Here is a 17,878-nt window from a genome sequence, read left to right on the forward strand (position 1 = left end):
GAAAGGGATCCTGGGAATGAAGTCATAATGTACTGATGCTATAGAGAAAGGCATCTTGAGAAATGAAGTTCGAAAAGTACTGGTGCTGTGGAGAAAGGCATCCTGCGAAATGAAGTGCAGAATGTAGTGATGCTCTAGAGAAAGGCATCCTGGGAAATGAAGTCCAGAATTGAGTGATGCAGTAAACTAAGGCATTCTGGGAGATGAACATACAGTGATGCTCTAGGAAAAGACATCCTGAAATATGAAGTGTAAATGCTATTCAGAAAGACATCCTGAGAAATGAAGTACAAAAATGTCATGGTGCTATGGAGAAAGGCATCCGGGGATGTAAAGTCCAACATATATTGATGCTGTAGAAAATGTCATCCTGGGAAATGGAGTTCAGAATGTACTGATGATGTAGAGAAAGGCATCTTATGAAACAAAGTCCAGAATGTACAGATGTTGTACACTAAGGCATCCTGGGAAGTGAAGATCAGAATGTTGTGATGTTCTCAAGAATGGCATCCTGGGATATCAAGTTTAGAATGTACTAATGCTATAGTGAAAGGTATCCCAGGAAATGCACTCCAGAATATACTCATGCTGTAGAGAAAGTCATACTGGGAAATGAAGTCCCACATATAGTGATGTTGTAGAGAAAGGCATCCTGAACGTCATGATGCTGTAGAGTAAGGCATCTTGAAAAATAAAGTCCTGGATGTATTTTGAAATTATTTATATATGTGCTGGCATGTGAGTGTCCATATGTCACACCAGAAATGTAGAAATAAGAGAAAGATTTGAAGGAGTGATATGGGTTCCTGGAGTATGAACTCATGACACCAGGCCTAGAAGCAACCACCTTTACTCACAGAAACTCCTCTCTGAAATTCATTTGTTGTTTGGAGAAAGTGTTATGAAAAAAATGTCTGGTCCTAAGAATAAACTAACTCATTCAACAGGCAAGAAAAGACAAAAAGTGATATCAGTATATAGTTTTTGTTCACAAATAGTATTTATTAGTCAATGTCTACTATTTTCCATTATCTTTAAAAGAAAATGTTTTCAATCAGAAAAAAACAATATTTTACTGTTTAAATATTTCAACTAATCTTATTTCAGCATCAATGAGACAGCTCTGTTAGAAATGTCTGTGTTGTACAAGGCTGTGACCTCATCTTGATCACCATATGAAGATAGACAAAAGTAGACCCCACAAAGTCTTTTATTCTTCACATTTCTGTCATGGCCTAAAAACCCATAGTCACATCTCACACATACACACACACACACACACACACACACACACACACACACACCAGATTTTTTAAAGTTAATGTCACTGCTATTACATTATCTGGCACCTCTATAATTCCCTTTGAAGGCAATACTTCAAGATATTATGCCAAATGGATAACTGTTGAGGACATGAAGATGCATGGAACCTTAAGTAATATATCCAGATACACAGTAAATCAAGTTCTATTGTAAAATATTCAGTTGATTACTGATTAACTTAAATTATTAAATCTCTTCCAGATAGATGAAAATGTTTCTTTAGATACACACATAAGTATTTATTGTTTTTATATAATCTATTAAGTATTTTAACATTAACATTGTTAAAATATTTTGAGAAAATAACAATTACTGGAAGTAAATCATCTACCCTTTGACTTGTACTCAGACTGACACATGTAGATTATGAATTTATATAATATCCATGGCTAATAACTGACATTCAAGATATTCTCTCACATTCATTTGTTGATCTGAGAAACTGCTATGAACAAATGTTTGGTCCTCAGAATAAACTAAATAATTTCACATGCAATAAAGTGGGGAAAAAAGAGATAGCAATATATCATTTTCATTTTCAAATAGGATTTATCATTCAATTTCTCCTACTTTGCATTATCTTTCAAGGAAAATGTTTACAATCTGAAAAGATGGTATTTTATTTATTTAATATTACAACTAATTTTATTTGAGCATCAAAGAGACAGCTGTGGTGGAAATGTCTTTCTTGTGCAAGTCTGTAATGTTATGTTGATCACCATATGAAGTTGGACAAAAGTAGACCCCACAAAATAAATCTCACTGCTATTACATTATCTGGCATCTCTGGATAATTCCCTTAAAAGACAATACTTTGGGATGAAGTGCCAACTGCATAACAGATGAGGACATGAAGATGCATAGGACTTTAAATAATGTATACATATTCATTGCACATTAATTTTATTGTGAAATATACAGTTGATTACTGACTCACTTAAATTATTACATCTCTTCCAGATAGATGAAAATGTTTCTTGGGATATATACATGAAGTATTTAATGATTTGTATATTCTCCATTAAGTATTTTAAAATTAACATCATGAAAATGTTTTTGTAAGTAAATTGGTTGCAACACCTCTGGGTTTGGTCCCAGATTTTGGAACTAAAACGTGGGTTTTGCAAATCTGGGGAAAGGTGTCCTCACTACCTGAGTGTCAGAAAACACTTTGAGCTGCGTAGCACAGCTCTAATAGCTGGAACTGCAAAAAGACAGTTCAGTCCTAGAGGGCAAGGTATCCCAGACACCTCAAGCTGCTCAAAACAACAACTCTGCCCTGCAGGGGTCTTGGACACCTGGAGCTGTTTAGCCCAGCCCTGGAGGGAAGATTGTATGACTTCCCAAGAAAGTCAGGCCTGGAAGTGCTTCAGCAGCAAAGGGTATCCTGATTCTTCAGAAAACTCAGGCTATACCTGGTGTGATGGGTGATGGTCTCCCTGCAGAATATAGCAATCCTGCTTCTCTCCTGGAGAGCCACTAGTGCTGAGCTTTGCTCAGCGCCCACTTAAGGGGGCTTCCTAGCAAAACCCTGCTTCTCTGGTAAAAGAAATTACAAAAATGTAGCAATCTCCTCTGGCTCAGGAGAAAAGTGTAACTTTTCAGCGCTTTTGCTCCATCTACTCAGCAAGGATCTTCTGTTCAGCCTCCCCCCTTTGCTCAATCTACTGTGAGATGTCTCAGCAAGGTTTTTTTGTTCAAGTCCCCCTTGCTTAATCCACTATGGGATATCTCAGTAAGGTTCTTCTATTTAGCTCGCACTAGCTCAATCCACCTTGGGACATTCCAACAAGGTTCTTCTGTGCACCAGTGAATGAACATCTTCATACCTAAAACACTTTTGAGAAAGATTTTTATTTGGGAAGGAGAAGTCCAGGAGAGTAGCTGCTTCTACAAGGGTGGAAAGAACAACTCTCAATTGACCAGACAGGACAGTTTCTATAGTATGCTTTGAGGATGTAGTCAATCAAACAGTTTTTTTTTCTGCCCAGGTATTGGCCAGTTTAGTGTGCTAGGGACAGAGATGGTCCAGATGACAGGGACAAATTGTTCTTTCACTGGCCTTTCTTGGCTTTTTGGCACTACCTTTAAGGCCAGGCACATTTCTTTCACTGACTCTGGATTCTAGGGACCAAGAGTGTTATTTTGGCACCAGTTTCAGAGTCAGGGCATGTTTCCTTGTTTCATTTCTCTTGCTCAGGTCCAAAATACTAGTTGTGTTTCTTTCCCTGGTCCTGGGCCCTAGAGACAGGATTCTACTATCTTGTTCTGTGATTGGTTGGTTTCACAAGTCAGTTGGTTAGGGGCAGAGATGGCACTGATTTAAGCCAAACTGTGTTGGCTTTTTTGTTTATTTGTTTGTTTTTTTAGTGTGTATTTTTTTGTTTTGTTTTGTTTTGTTTTACTGGCCTTATCTGAGTCATCTTTCCCTAGTTCTGGGCTCCAGGATCATTGTGGGTTTCTTTACCCAGCACCTTTTCCCTACACTTTTGACAAAACAACAATCAATGAAACTACGTCATCTACCCTTAGACTTTTGCTCAGGTGACTGACACATAAGGATCATGAATTCTAATGTATCCATGACTAATTACTGACATTCAATCAAAGCTGGATAACAACCAACATTTCAAGGGAATTTGTGAAAAAATATTAAAAATAAAACCATGAATAAAAATCCACTACCCTTTCACAAACACCCTTATTTGAAAAGTGTGAATACATACTGCCTGAGAGTTAAATAAAAATCAAACACTTAAGTGTTAGCCATCCCATTCTATACAAGGCAGCAAATAAATACCTCTGAATAAGTGAAAATGCACAAAAACCACAGAAGGAATGAAAAGACCACAAAATAAACTTCACTAATTGAATTTTCCACACACATAGCACACTTCAATATATATCTGTAATGTTGCAAAATAGAAACCACAATGTGGTCTTCACACCAGTCTTTAGTGAACTTGGTTACTAATTTACTTACTTCAAATCTACAATAAAAAAGACTTGAAACAAGTTTTTTTTTTCCCTTAAAACTGAAAACAACTGTGATGTATAAAGTCTTGACCAAATTGTTTACATAAATAGGGTTTTCTTTTGTTTGAGGACCTATCTATTTTCTGATCACAAGATAATATATAAAGCTTTAAAATATTTATAGGGATATAGACAGAGCCAAGCCTTTAAAACATGTTCATTCCATGGACGAGTCTGGTTTTCAATCACTTCCTGTAATTCCTGCTACAAAAAGCTCTGGGGTCTAGCCTTCTTGGGAACCAGAATGTACATACATATACCCACAGAAAGACATATAGACATTGCTTAATTAAATAAAAACAAATATTTAAACTAACTTTCAATCATGAATGTTTTTCTATTATAATTTCGGTACCATGGGTTTTGAGGCATCTAAATGATTACAGAGTTTTTCTCCATCATGAATTGGTCCATGTAACAGAAAGCAAGCCTGGAGGCTTGAAGTCAGAGAAATCAATCATTTTCAGTCTGTGATATCATGTGGGAAGATTTAAGAAATGGTGCCCTGCTGGAAGAAATCTGTCCCTGGGGATTGGCCTGAGAGTTCACATCTGCATACCATTTCCAATTTATACATTCTAGTTCATGCTGTAGTACAAGAATGTGAATTCTTAGCTGCATGCTTTAGCTGCCATGTCTGACACTTGTTTCCATGACACTTTTATGGGGTTCATGTATAGCTTTGGAACAAAGGTCCAAATAAAAACTTTTTCTGAGGTCACTTAGATATGATCTATTATCAAAGCCACAAAAAAGGCAATAATACACATCTATCAAAGTTTACAACAGAATTCATTATCTCATGTATTTGAAAAGAAGAATGAAATCTAAAATGGTTACTTTATCATTTAAATTTATAGGCCTTTTGTCCATATTAGTTGACATGTGTAAAGAAAATAAAAAGAGATGTTATAATGATTGAACAGATTATTGACACATTTTAGATTTTTTCCAAAATAATTAATTTTGTGTAATTGAATGTAAGTATGTTGGCTGATGAACATAATAATTCATATATATTCAGATTTCCTTTAGTATGAGTTTTTTTTTTCAGATCCTCAAAGTCTACTGTTATAGTCAAAGGCTTTAAGAAACCTGTAGCTAGGGTTTCCTCTCCGGGTCCCACCAAGCCCTGGCAGTCACACAGCCCACTTATAAAATAAACACACAGACGCTTATATTGCTTACAAACTGTATGGCCGTACCAAGCTTCTTGTTAACTGTTCTTATATCTTAAAATAACCTATTTCTATTAATCTATAAATTGCCCCATGGCTGTGAATTACCCTTATCTTAACATGTTGCTTCTCCTCATGGCAGCTGATAGTGCCTCTCTGCCTCAGCCTCCACTTCCCAGAATTCTCTTTTTGCCTTGTTCCACCTATACTTCTTTCCTGGCTACTGGCGAATCAGCATTTTATTTATACAGAGTGATATTCACAGAAGAGACAAATTACACACTAAAAGATTTACAGTTATAGGGTTGTTTTGTGTTGTGAGTAGGTATTAACACATTGATTATATTCATAGGGTTACTCTCCAGTATATGTTCTTTAATGTACATGAAGATGGCTGGGCTGTCAAAGGCTTTACCACACTGTTTACATTCATAAGGTTTTTCTCAATCATGTTTTCTTTCATGAAATTGAAGAGCACTTAGATGAGAAAAGGCTTTACCACACTGATTACAGTTGTATGGTTTCACTCCAGTATGTGTTCTTTCATGCCTTTGAAGATGAGAGTTGTGAGCAAAGGCTTTACAACACTTGATTACATTCATAGTGTTTTTCTCCAGTATGTGTTCTTTCATGTCTTTGAAGATGAGAGTGATAAGCAAAGGCTTTACAACACTGATTACATTCATAGGGTTTTTCTTCAGTATGTGTTCTTTCATGTCTATGAAGATGACTATGCTGTGCAAAGGCTTTACCACATTGATTACATTCATAGGGTTTCTCTCCAGTATGTGTTCTTTTATGTCCATGAAGATGACTGAGCTGTGCAAAGGCTTTACCACATCGATTACATTGATAGGGTTTCTCTCCAGTATGTGTTCTTTTATGTACTTGAAGATGACTGGGCCGTGCAAAGGCTTTACCGCACTGAATACATTGATAGGGTTTCTCTCCAGTATGTGTTCTTTTATGTACTTTAAGATGACTGGGCCATACAAAGGCTTTGCCACATTGAATACATTCATAGAGATTCTCTCCAGTATGTTTTCTTTTATGTACTTTAAGATGACAGGGCCATACAAAGGCTTTACCGCACTGAATACATTCATAGGGTTTCTCTCCAGTATGTGTTCTTTTATGTCCATTAAGATGCCTGAGCTGTGCAAAGGCTTTACCACAATGATTACATTGATAGGGTTTCTCTCCAGTATGTGTTCTTTCATGCCTTTGAAGAGTAATGTGTTGAGCAAAAGCTCTGCCACACTGATTACATTCATAGGGTTTCTCTCTAGTATGTGTTCTTTCATGCAATTGAAGGGCACTGTTATGAGCAAAGGCTTTACCACACTGATTACATTCATAGGGTTTCTCTCCAGTATGTGCTCTTTTATGTTCTTGAAGATGACTGAGCTGTTCAAAGGCTTTACTACATTCTTTACATTCATAGTGTTTCTCTCCAGTATGTGTTCTTTCATGTAATTGAAGAGCAATGTGTCGAGCAAAGGCTTTACCACACTGATTACTTTCATAGAGTTTTTCTCCAGTATGTGTTCTTTTATGTCCTTGATGATGACTGGGCTGTGCAAAGGCTTTACCACATTGATTATATTCATAATGTTTCTCACCTGTATGTGTTCTTCTATTCAACTGAAGAACTTTCCATTGAGCAAAGGTTTTGCCACACTGATTACATCTATAAGGTTTTTTAACCATGTGTGTAGTTTCATGCCTTTGAAGATGACTGTGTTGTGAAAAGGTTTTACTACATTGATTATATTCATAGGATTTCTCTCCAGTATGTGTTTCTTCATTTCTTTGAGGATGATTATGACGTACAAGGGCTTTACCACACCGAATATATTCATAGGATTTCTCTGTAGTATGAGGTCTTTCATGCCTGCAAGAATAATTGCAACATTTAAAAGCTTTACTACATTCATTACTTTGTTGAGTCTATATATCTGTATAAATTAATTTTACAATTTGGTCTAAATATAAAGAGAACTGAGATCTTAAGTTTTTAACATGTTGTTTACACTCATGTTTTTCCCCTGCATTAAGGATGGCCTTGCATATTTGAACATGCCTGTGATGGTAGGAGCCTTTATTACCTGACCCATATTTATGGCATCATTTTTCTCTCAGGATTTTCATATATTTGAAGAGAACTGGGAGAATTTGGACATTGACCTCAGTTATTTCATTGATAAAGTTTCCTACACTGTGAAACATGCTACATGTTCAAAGTTAACCAGCACACACAGAAGCATTTACACAGTACTAGTACTCATAAAGCTTTTCTGTGGTGTGTTTGTTGATCTATTCTGAATGAACCTGGAAAACCAATTGTTTGTAAACTTGAAATACATTCAACAAGTTTACTCAACATGGGACTACTATGTATCGTCTAACTCTTCTGAGATTGAGAGATGTACATTGCTTCTTTTCATATCTTTATGTTCATATGACTGATATCCAGAGTGACATATGATAACTATTAAAGAAAGAATAACAACAAGAATATTTCCACATTTCATTTATAGTTGCACTTTCTGTTCCTCATCAACATGTGGTATAGGGAATAATGTTTCTCTACAACTCCCCCTCCCTTAACTCTTGACTCTAACTACCCATCAAACTAAAATTAGCAAAGACAGAACACTATATGAGTAACTATACTATGGATTATTTGCTTATTACAAGGTTGTGTATATATTCTTGTCACGTATTCAATGAGTATATCTTTTGTTATATAAATACTTTGAAACTAAATTGACTGTCACTTGTACAGCATAGCTTTGATGAAGCTACTATTCAAATGGTGATTTCTGCTAAGTCATTGTTTTTTTTTTGTCTTCCTTCTTAAAAGGATCACCTGCCCTTGAGGTATATGTGTTTATGAGCATTTAATGATCATCAATGCATTTAAGCTGTGATTATTTACACTCCTTCATTTCTTTAAAACTTTCAGATATATTAAATATATTGAGAGGCCCATTTGTATCACCTTGTACAAGAAAATTACCTTCCGTGTTTTAGAGAACTTTGACAATGTTCTTCAACTTCAAGACCTTCCCAATTGTAACCTAAAATGTTGAACGAGGAAATGTATGAAATATTACAGGAAACTGAAAAATTTACATTACTCTCTTCACTGATCCTTCAAACCAAGCCTGTTTGATTCATCTCATTCTATCTCATTTTCAATCAGAATTGCAGAAGAGCATCAATAACCAAGAAACAGTTGTCCCCTTATTTAAAATGTGAAGGAAAATTTATAGTATTACCTATAGCTGTGAGGTTCATATAGGTCTCCACCATCACATCTTTGTAGAGATTCCTCTGTGAAGGATCCATCAATGCCCACTCTTTCTGAGTGATGTCAACATGTACATCATTATAGGTCACTGCATTCTAAAATATACCATACATAAATATGCCATCCATATGTATAAAACAAAAAGCATGATACAACATTGTAAATGTGTGCTTCTTTGACAATACAGCCATATAATTCTGGTGAGTGCTACTCGTATTCTATAACTCAGACATTGCAATGAAATCATAAAGTTACTTCACAAAGAAACTGAATAGAAGATTTACCTCTATTATTTCTGAATGCTCTAAACAGGATATCACCTTGCAAGAGAAATGTCTATTAACAAAGATAGAGACACAAACAAACATTTCAACAGTACTGAGCACCCATCAGAGAAATTGTGTGAACAATTACTAACTACAAAGAAGATTTGTAAGCTGAGTATATCGGCTCATGCCTTTAATCCCAGAACTGAGAAAGTAGAAGCAGGTATATGTGCTTCTGAGGTGAAAGTTAGCCCAGTCTATGCTAACTGCATCTGCACTGAATCTTCCATTCAAACAAACAAAAAAGATAAGATGAACTCAAAGATTTCTTTACTGAAGATCCTACAAAGAGTTCGGCATTCACTCCAGTTCTGTATTCATCTTCCAAAAACCTGAATGGCTCCAGTTTAAACTGCTTTAATAAATCTTACAAATAAGAACTGTGCATTTAAAGAGTTACAAAGAGAAAAAAGATAACATTAGCAATATCAATGGTAATCATAAATAATCAACTCAGGGAATGAGAGATGGCTCAGAAGTAAAAGAGTTCTTACTGGTCTTACATATAGTTGGGCTCAATTGTCAGAACTTATATGAAGGAATCACACAACTGTTCATTATTCCAAGATTGTGGGTTCTAAGACTCTCTTTTAACTACTGTGAGGACAGGTGTACATGTGGTGCATATCCATGTATATAGACAAAAGAATCATATTCATTAAAAAAAATCAAAACAAACACAAAAAAACAAGAAAAATGTCACACAATTATAATCTAATGACTCAGAAGGCCCAGACACTACATCTAAGAAAAGAATAGTATCTTCTGCTGAATTTTAAAATTGAAACTGGGAGGTAAAGCTCAGCAAAACAACAAATGCTTGACATGTACAAAAACATATACTCTAGGACAATCACCCAATAATATATATTTAAAAAACCTGGAATGTAGAACAACCTTTAATCTTAGCATGTGGGAGCAAGAGTTAGGTGAATCTTTGAGTTGGAGGCCAACTTGATTTACAGAGCTACTTTTAGGAGAGTCAGGGCTACTCAGTCAAAGCTTTTCTTCAGAAACAAAACTAAGAAAAAACAAAATTTTAAAAAATTTAGGCTAGCAAAGTGGCTTAGCATTGAATACCAATTCCATCAATTGTATTTTATGTGATTTCATGATACTATCTATACTAGTGGTGAAGTCATGACAGCACAAGAAGGAAGCTGGCTCATTCATTTCAACCACAACATACAGTAGAAACATAGAAAAGGAAATGGGTTGAGGCTATAGAAGCACATATCACCAGCCCCAATGAGATATTTTATCCAGAGAGGTTCCACAAGTACCGCAAAGAAAGTCATCAAGGAGAGACACATGTTCAAATACCTCATCCATCTGGGAGCTTTTTATTCAATTAACTAGATTCTCACCCAGGTCACTATAGGCTCAAGTGTCTTCCATAAAGAAAATGCATTTAGTCACTTCAATGAATCTCATAGTCTGCAACAACTCCTACACTGTTGAAATGTTCAAAGTCTCTTTTGACACTCAAGACAAATTCTTTACTGTGGCATATTATAAAATCAGAAAACAATTTATATTTTTCCAACATGTGAGTGGCACAGAAAATCCATTACCATCCCAAAGGAAAGGAACTAAGACACAGTGAGGAAAGACTGGACCAAGGGAAGACTGAAACCCAGCAGGGCAACCATTGAATATGGTAGCTAGCTCTGTGTCAGAGACATGAAGTTTCATTTTCAAAGGGCTTAGATGACTCTCTCTCTCCACAACTTCCCATACATCTCTCTACCTCCATACCCTATATGTAGCTAGCTCTCTAGTAAGATATTTCATAGCTTAATTATCTCAACATCTTATGGTCTCAAAATACAACTCAGGCTTCATCCTTATAGTATCATGCAATGAACTCAGAGAGTCTTCTCACTGAAGCGCTTACCATACCAAACACAGATTCCTACAACAGACCTGAACTGAAAATGCAGACAAAAAATGTATAATCTTAAATTTTACATCATTCTGGTCTCCAGAATAATTTCAAAATCAATAATTCTCCCTAATTTGATTTCTAAGTTGTGATGGCCTCTGCCATGCTTGGACCAGAGTTGCAGCAGGCTTTGAATAAAGTTGCTTCCTGGGAATGGCAATCACTTTGCATAATCCCTCCATTAACTGTGAGCATATAAGGATGGATTATTACACTTGGGACACTTTGCTAGGCTTCCAATGTAGAATAAGGGCCTTCTTTTTAATGGTGATAATCTCCCTGAACATTCCTGACTCTGGTCAGCATTTGACTACCTTCTGCAAATTCATAGTGTTCTTTTTCTCTACAACCAATAGACTTTTCATTTATTTATGTTCACTTCTTGATTTTTATAATGTTGTACTGAATGAACCATAAGTAATAGCTATCCAAGAAAGTCAATATTCCATCTAAGAAATCAGCCCCATTATTTTTTTAAAAGATTTATTTTTTATTATGTAAACAGTGTTCTTTCTGCAAGTTTTCCATATGCCAGAAAGGGGCATCAGATCTCATTATAGTTGGTTGTGAGCAACCATGTGGTTGCTGGGAATTGAACTCAGGACCTCTGGAAGAGCAGGCAGTTCTCTTAACCTATGAGCCATCTCTCCAGCCCCCATTATTATTTTTTAATTCTTCCTTACTCAATCCATTTCTTGAGGGCATGGGAAAATAAGAAAAGTTAGGTTCCTAAATATCACATAAATGACCTCTATTTTAATTCCCACTGAAATCCTTTGACCTCTACCTCCATTGTTTGCAATATTTTTAACAGTATTTTATTCAAAGTATTACAAGAATGACCAATTGAGTCCATAATGCAGTTTTCTATGTCTTTTGCCATCTAAATTTTGATATGTTCAACATTCTCCCAAAAGTCACCATTCCCACCACCTTTGAACAACAGAATCACTTTGGGTTTACCACATTCTGTTACAACTTGCTTTTTTCTTGCTCTGATTCAATTCTCTACACAAAAGTACCTTAGGTAACAAATGTGCTTATTTGGCTCATCACAATCCACTATTGTCAGTGCTTAGTAAAAAAGTAAAAAAAAAAAAAAAAAAAAAAAACTGAAGGCAAAAAACATGAGAAATCGTTGTTTCCAGGCTTTCTCTCTAACATAGTCATTGTCTTTTATGCAAATCTCCCTGTCTTATCTAGTGCAGGTCAACTTTCTTAGGGATATTGCACACTCAGTGGAAGGGATATCACCCATTCATCATCAATCAACAAAATCTGTCAAAAACTTAGCAACTAGCTACTCTGATGGGGCACATCCTCAACAGATGTTCCCAAAGGTGACTGTGAGCTTGGAAATGTTGACACCTGAAAGTAGCTAGAAAACAGAGACAATAATATATGAGACTTTACAAACCAAAACCCAATGATTCAACTACATCAATAAATTAAAGAGAAAAAAATGATGATGATAACAAGTAGTAATACAGATACACCAAGAAATATAGAAATGCAAGTTTCTAAGATCAAGAAGAAAAAAACTAAAATTGTTCCTCCATAAAAAGTCTCCAAATCAAAAACCTAAAAAACTCCTAACATAATATAGCAATTTTCCATAAAATAAAAATAAGTCAAGTTCTGTCATTTGCCAGAGAAACAATATAACTATATCATAACTAATAAAAAAACTCACACCATACAGATGGTAACACTGATAAAAGGGGACAAAAAGACAGACCTACAAATATAACATTGTCCCTTGAAAAAGAATTATAAGTTTCTGATGAAAATCAAAATCATGGAAATCATTGACCAACACTCACCCTGTGCACTCCAGTTCTCTCCTTCACCAATAATAGAAAATGGGTTGGATAAGGAGACTGCTCCAACAAAATTGGAATCATTCACTTGAAGCCTGATATTTCTACATTGTAGAAAATAGTTTTGGCTACTAATACTAACTCATTCTCCTTTGATAAAGAAAAAGATGTCTGTTAGAAAATTTAGAAGTAATTTTGTTTCCTATGATTGAAGATTAGATATAAACCTGTATCAGAGTGAGTAAATGAATTGTTTTTTAAATAAATGAAAGACAATAGTTTTTTTTAAAGATATTGTATGATTTTATTATAACTTAAAGCAACCTGATTTCTCTAACTGCTTTATAAGCCATAAAAGCTTTTGAAAACATGTCTAGACTCATTGTATGTATATATTTGTATGTATGAGAAAGAATATTTTCCATGTGTGTATAGGTGACAGAACAAAGAGCATGTCAGATCCCCTGGATCTGGAATAGCAGTTGATTATAAGCCTCCAAACTTGGGTGCTCATATCTGAACTTCCCCAAGAAGAGTAATTGCTGAGTGACATTTGCACCCCAAATACTACTTTTTTTTTCCAATAAACGAAATGTCTTTCACAGATTAGCCACAACAGAAGCCTAAATAAGTAAATAAATGATCCCTGGGAACCTAATGAATCAGTATTAAGATGTTGGGTGTGGGACCAGGAAGACTATCCACAGACCTTCCCCACTCTCAGGGATCCAATACTCTGGATTGCCCTGAGGGCTAAAACAGAACTCCAGCTGCAGCTTCTCCTCTCCCTTTTTGTGTCTCCTGTGGATTTCAAAGACCATCCCCACCTACCCTTCCCTACTCACTTCATATCTGAGTCCCATCACACAACTGGGGTGGACACTCTCTGGTCATTTACTCACCACATCTTCCAGAAGATGAGTTAGGATATCTGCAGATCTACTACATTGTCTCTTACCCCACAGCTGATTTTAAAAGTTGCACCTATCAGTGGAGTAAAACATCAGAGGCAGCTTACTCTCTTCCATCTCCATGCCTCCAGTGCTTCTGAAGATCATCTCTCCTGCATTCCTCTTCTCCTAGTTCCTAACATCATCAAGCATTCTCCCTTGAACACACCAGCCAAGAAGGCCAGGAAAAAGGCAACAATCATTCAACACTCACTTTGAAATTCCAGAGAACAAACACAAACCCAGGAACAAAACTGCCATCCAACAAAGATGATGTTATAAACCAGCACCTAGACCTATTATCACCCTTAACCCAGAAGCCTAGCAAAGGAACATAATTAATAAAAGTCAGGGCACTATGTCACCACCAGAACCCAGGTATGCTACCATAGCAGGCCCTAAATACTCAAAAATAATTGAAATACAAGGGAAAAAACTTAAAATCAAATATATAGAGATGATAGAGGCCCTTAAAAATGAATAAATACTTTACATAAATTCATGAAAGCAGAAACAAACAAACAATGGGAGGAAATCAATAAACTCTTCCATGAAAAGCTTGAAAAATGCAAACAATTGGAATAAAACAATAAACCTCTTAAATAAAGCCAGATAAAACAAAAAAAATTGTTAAAGGAAATAAATACTACTGTTTAAGACCTGACAATTGAAATAAAAACAATGAAGAAAACAGAACCTGAGGGGATTCCAGAAATGAAAAATTTAGGATTACAAAGAGGAATTACAGAAGCAAGCTTCACCATTAGAATAGAGAAATGTTAAAAGTTAAACTCAGAACAAAACTGCTTTCCCTCTGAGCAGGCTGGCTTAGCAGAAGGTCACAGCTGCTTCCATGCAAGACCAGCAGGAGTTCATTTGAATGAGCCCTGGTTTGTTTTCTGGCTCAGGGCTGTGACATCACTGTAAATAATTTTATTCTTTCCTTTTTATAACTTTAAAAAAGTATTTATGAAGTGCTTTGCCTATATGTGTCTGTGTGTTGTGCCCACCAAGGCCAGAAAAAAGCAAGAGATGCCTGGGACTAGAGTTACACCAAATTTTTAGCAACCATGTGGGTTCTGGGAATGGAACATGGGTCCTCTTAAAACACCCAGTGCTCTTAATAGCTGAGCTGTCAATCTAGCTCCTTTTTTATTTAAAATTTATTTTCATAATTTTTTAAGTAAAAGATATTACATCACTTTCCCCTTTTATCTCTTCATTCCATCCCTTTCCAAATCCTTAACAAATTTTCCCTTTTTAAGTGTGGGTGAATAAGTATGCTGAAATGCATTAATACAATCTCCTGAATCCATACTTGTTGGTTTTATATATATGGATAATGGGCTGACCATGTTGTATTGGCTAAATAATTAGGGGGCCTCATCTTTGTCTGAGGTTAATTTTCTCAGGAGAATTCTACTTTTTAATCAGCATCTGGTATCTGACCCTGACTAGGCTACCTTGGATAGGAAACATAATCAAGAATAGAAAACTTCGCTTGGAAAATATCCTACCAGTTAAGAGCACTGGAGATTCTTTCAGAGCATCCAGCTTACATTCCCAGTACATACTGAGACTCACTAATTTCTCTAACTCCAGTATCAGGAGTCCTGACACCATCTCCTCACTTCCCTGTCCACCATAAGAAGAGGAGACTTTGACCATATAAACTATTTTTCAAGTTGTGAGTGGTAGTGCATTCTTTAACTGCCAGCAAACTGGGCACAGAGGCAGGAAGATTATTGTGAGTTTTAAAGCCTGTGCCACAGTCTGCACACACACACACACACACACACACACACACACACACACACAGAATGAGAGAGAGAGAGACAGAGAGAGACAGAGAGAGAGAGAACTGAATTACATACAAGAAAAGGAGCATTGGAGAATTAGAACAACACAAAACCTCTTAAAGTCATTTGAAGTGTCTGTCACTGGTACCCATAGAATCATTTTCAAAAATACATATGACCAAGCATGAGAGCACATTCCATTAATTACAGTCACTGGGAGAAACTGAACATTTGACAGTGGGCCACCCCCTTACCATGTGACCTGAACTGCCCATTGTCAGCTGGAGGTTATCCAACCCACCAAGTCATAAAGTGGGACATGCACAGCTGCTGTGGTACTGTCTTTCTGCATTCTGTGAATATGTGTTGCTTCTATTGATTTGTAAAGAAGCTGCTATGGCCTTTGACAAGGCAGAACAGAATGAAGTGGGTAATCCAAGAGAGATACAGCAAGAAGAAAGGCGGAGTCAGTGCAGATGCTTTGACCCATAACAGCTGTGATCGTGGTGAACACTTGTAATTCCAGCACTTTTTGAAACATAGAAGGAACAGAATTTCAAGGATTCAAATGAGGTCAAGGTTACTATGGCCTACCTGAGAGCCTGTTGCAAAAAAACTCAACTAAATACACAATAGCAATAAAGTCTAACAGAGACAAGATCAAACAGATTTCCTATAATGGGGGTAAAAACTGAGGGGACGTAGCAAAGGCTTAGTAAGTAACAGCAGTGATTACTTTTAATGGGCACCTAGGGTTGATTTCTAGCATTGACATGGATGCTCATAGTCATCTTTTATTCCAGTTGCAGGGAATCTGACATCCACTTCTGGCTTTGATAGGTACCAGAAATACAAGTGGTACACAGACATACATGTAGGCAAAGTATAAACATAGGAAACCTTAAATTAAAACTGCCATCTTCTTGTAAGAAATGTGCTAAGAAAAAAAGTGGGTCAGGAGTGGCTACATATGGTGTGAGTTATAAACATAAAAAGGCAATAGTGTAAAATCAAGCACAAGGATTGCATACACAATTTTAGTAGGCTGAAGTACAGACAAATAGCACTCTTGGATTCTGACTATGCATAATTTCTTATTCACCTCCTTCATAACCCAGGGCCCCTACATTCATGGAAAACACCAAACTTGTCCTTAAAGCCACACTGGATAAACAGGTTTATCACTGTGACAAAGCAAGGCACTGAGTTCCCCTTCAAGGAGCATAACCTGTTCTCAGTGACCTAGAAGAACATACTCTGGGAGTGTAGGAAAACTTTATTCTTAAATTGTATTTGTCTGGACCATTCTGGGACATTGTTTCAGTTATAAAAAAGTAATAATAGTATCACTTAAATAAACATAATGTCTCCAAACTACCATAGAACTAAAAATGTATCCTGAATTTAAGTAATCTGAACTCAAAATTCCTAACTTCCGACTGAAGAATAAAAAAAAAATCTAGCCTAATGGTTATCTATTTGTAAGCAAGAGCTACATTTGTTAGCTGATTTCACATTTACTGCAGTACACAATCATTTAATTAGACATTTATGAGGGGAGAAAATACCTGGAAAATAAATGATAGTTTATTGGACACAAAACTGTAATCCCAGCTTTTGGAACATAGTAAGATTACCTTAAGGGTGAGACTAGCATGATCTATATAAATAAATTCCAGGAAAGCTACCCAACAAAACTAGTTCAGATATATTGAATAATTCATTAATTATAATTTTAAAAACTGGGCAGATATAATTTAGCTGCAACATTTATTAGGTTTTATGACAAAATGAAAGAAATTCTTTACACAGTCTCAATATTATCCACAAGAAAAACATGAGTCTTTGTTCAAAGACAAGCTGTATGTAACAAAAAACCTTAAAAACTAAGAAATAAAGTCATCTAACTGCATAATTTTCTAAGTAAAGTAGAGAAGTAAAATCTCATACAAAAGATTTATTAAGCAAAGAGGTTGATCTATTTACTGAGATCATAAAAAAAGAAAAAATATGTTCAGACATCACACAAGTATTTCTAAGGAAGAAAGCAGCTCAGTGGTAGAGCAATGCCTAGCATGAGCCCTGCCTGGGTTTCACTCCAAGATGAAATTGTCTAGAATAATAAATCCAAGATATGCAAAAAATTGTAATTCTAAGAGCAAATAAGCTTTTTAAAAGAAAAACT

General features: G+C 35.9%; 1 protein-coding gene across 1 annotated transcript in view; it reads right to left on the reverse strand.

Annotated features, from left to right (window-relative positions):
• Nucleotides 1-6,664: 6,664 nt before the first annotated feature.
• Nucleotides 6,665-17,878, reverse strand: part of LOC131900886 (zinc finger protein 844-like) — a gene marked incomplete at its 3' end in the record, with an annotated part of 40,778 nt that continues 29,564 nt past the window's right edge. The window contains exons 2-5 of the mRNA XM_059252212.1: nucleotides 9,454-9,545; nucleotides 8,822-8,948; nucleotides 7,265-7,431; nucleotides 6,665-7,012 (exon numbers count right to left, since the gene is read on the reverse strand). Of these exons, the coding sequence (XP_059108195.1) occupies nucleotides 6,665-7,012; nucleotides 7,265-7,431; nucleotides 8,822-8,948; nucleotides 9,454-9,545 (734 nt within the window). The remainder of the gene's footprint in view (nucleotides 7,013-7,264; nucleotides 7,432-8,821; nucleotides 8,949-9,453; nucleotides 9,546-17,878) is intronic.

Source organism: Peromyscus eremicus, unplaced genomic scaffold, assembly GCF_949786415.1.
Source record: "Peromyscus eremicus unplaced genomic scaffold, PerEre_H2_v1 PerEre#2#chrX_unloc_1, whole genome shotgun sequence".
Taxonomy (NCBI): Eukaryota; Metazoa; Chordata; class Mammalia; order Rodentia; family Cricetidae; genus Peromyscus; species Peromyscus eremicus.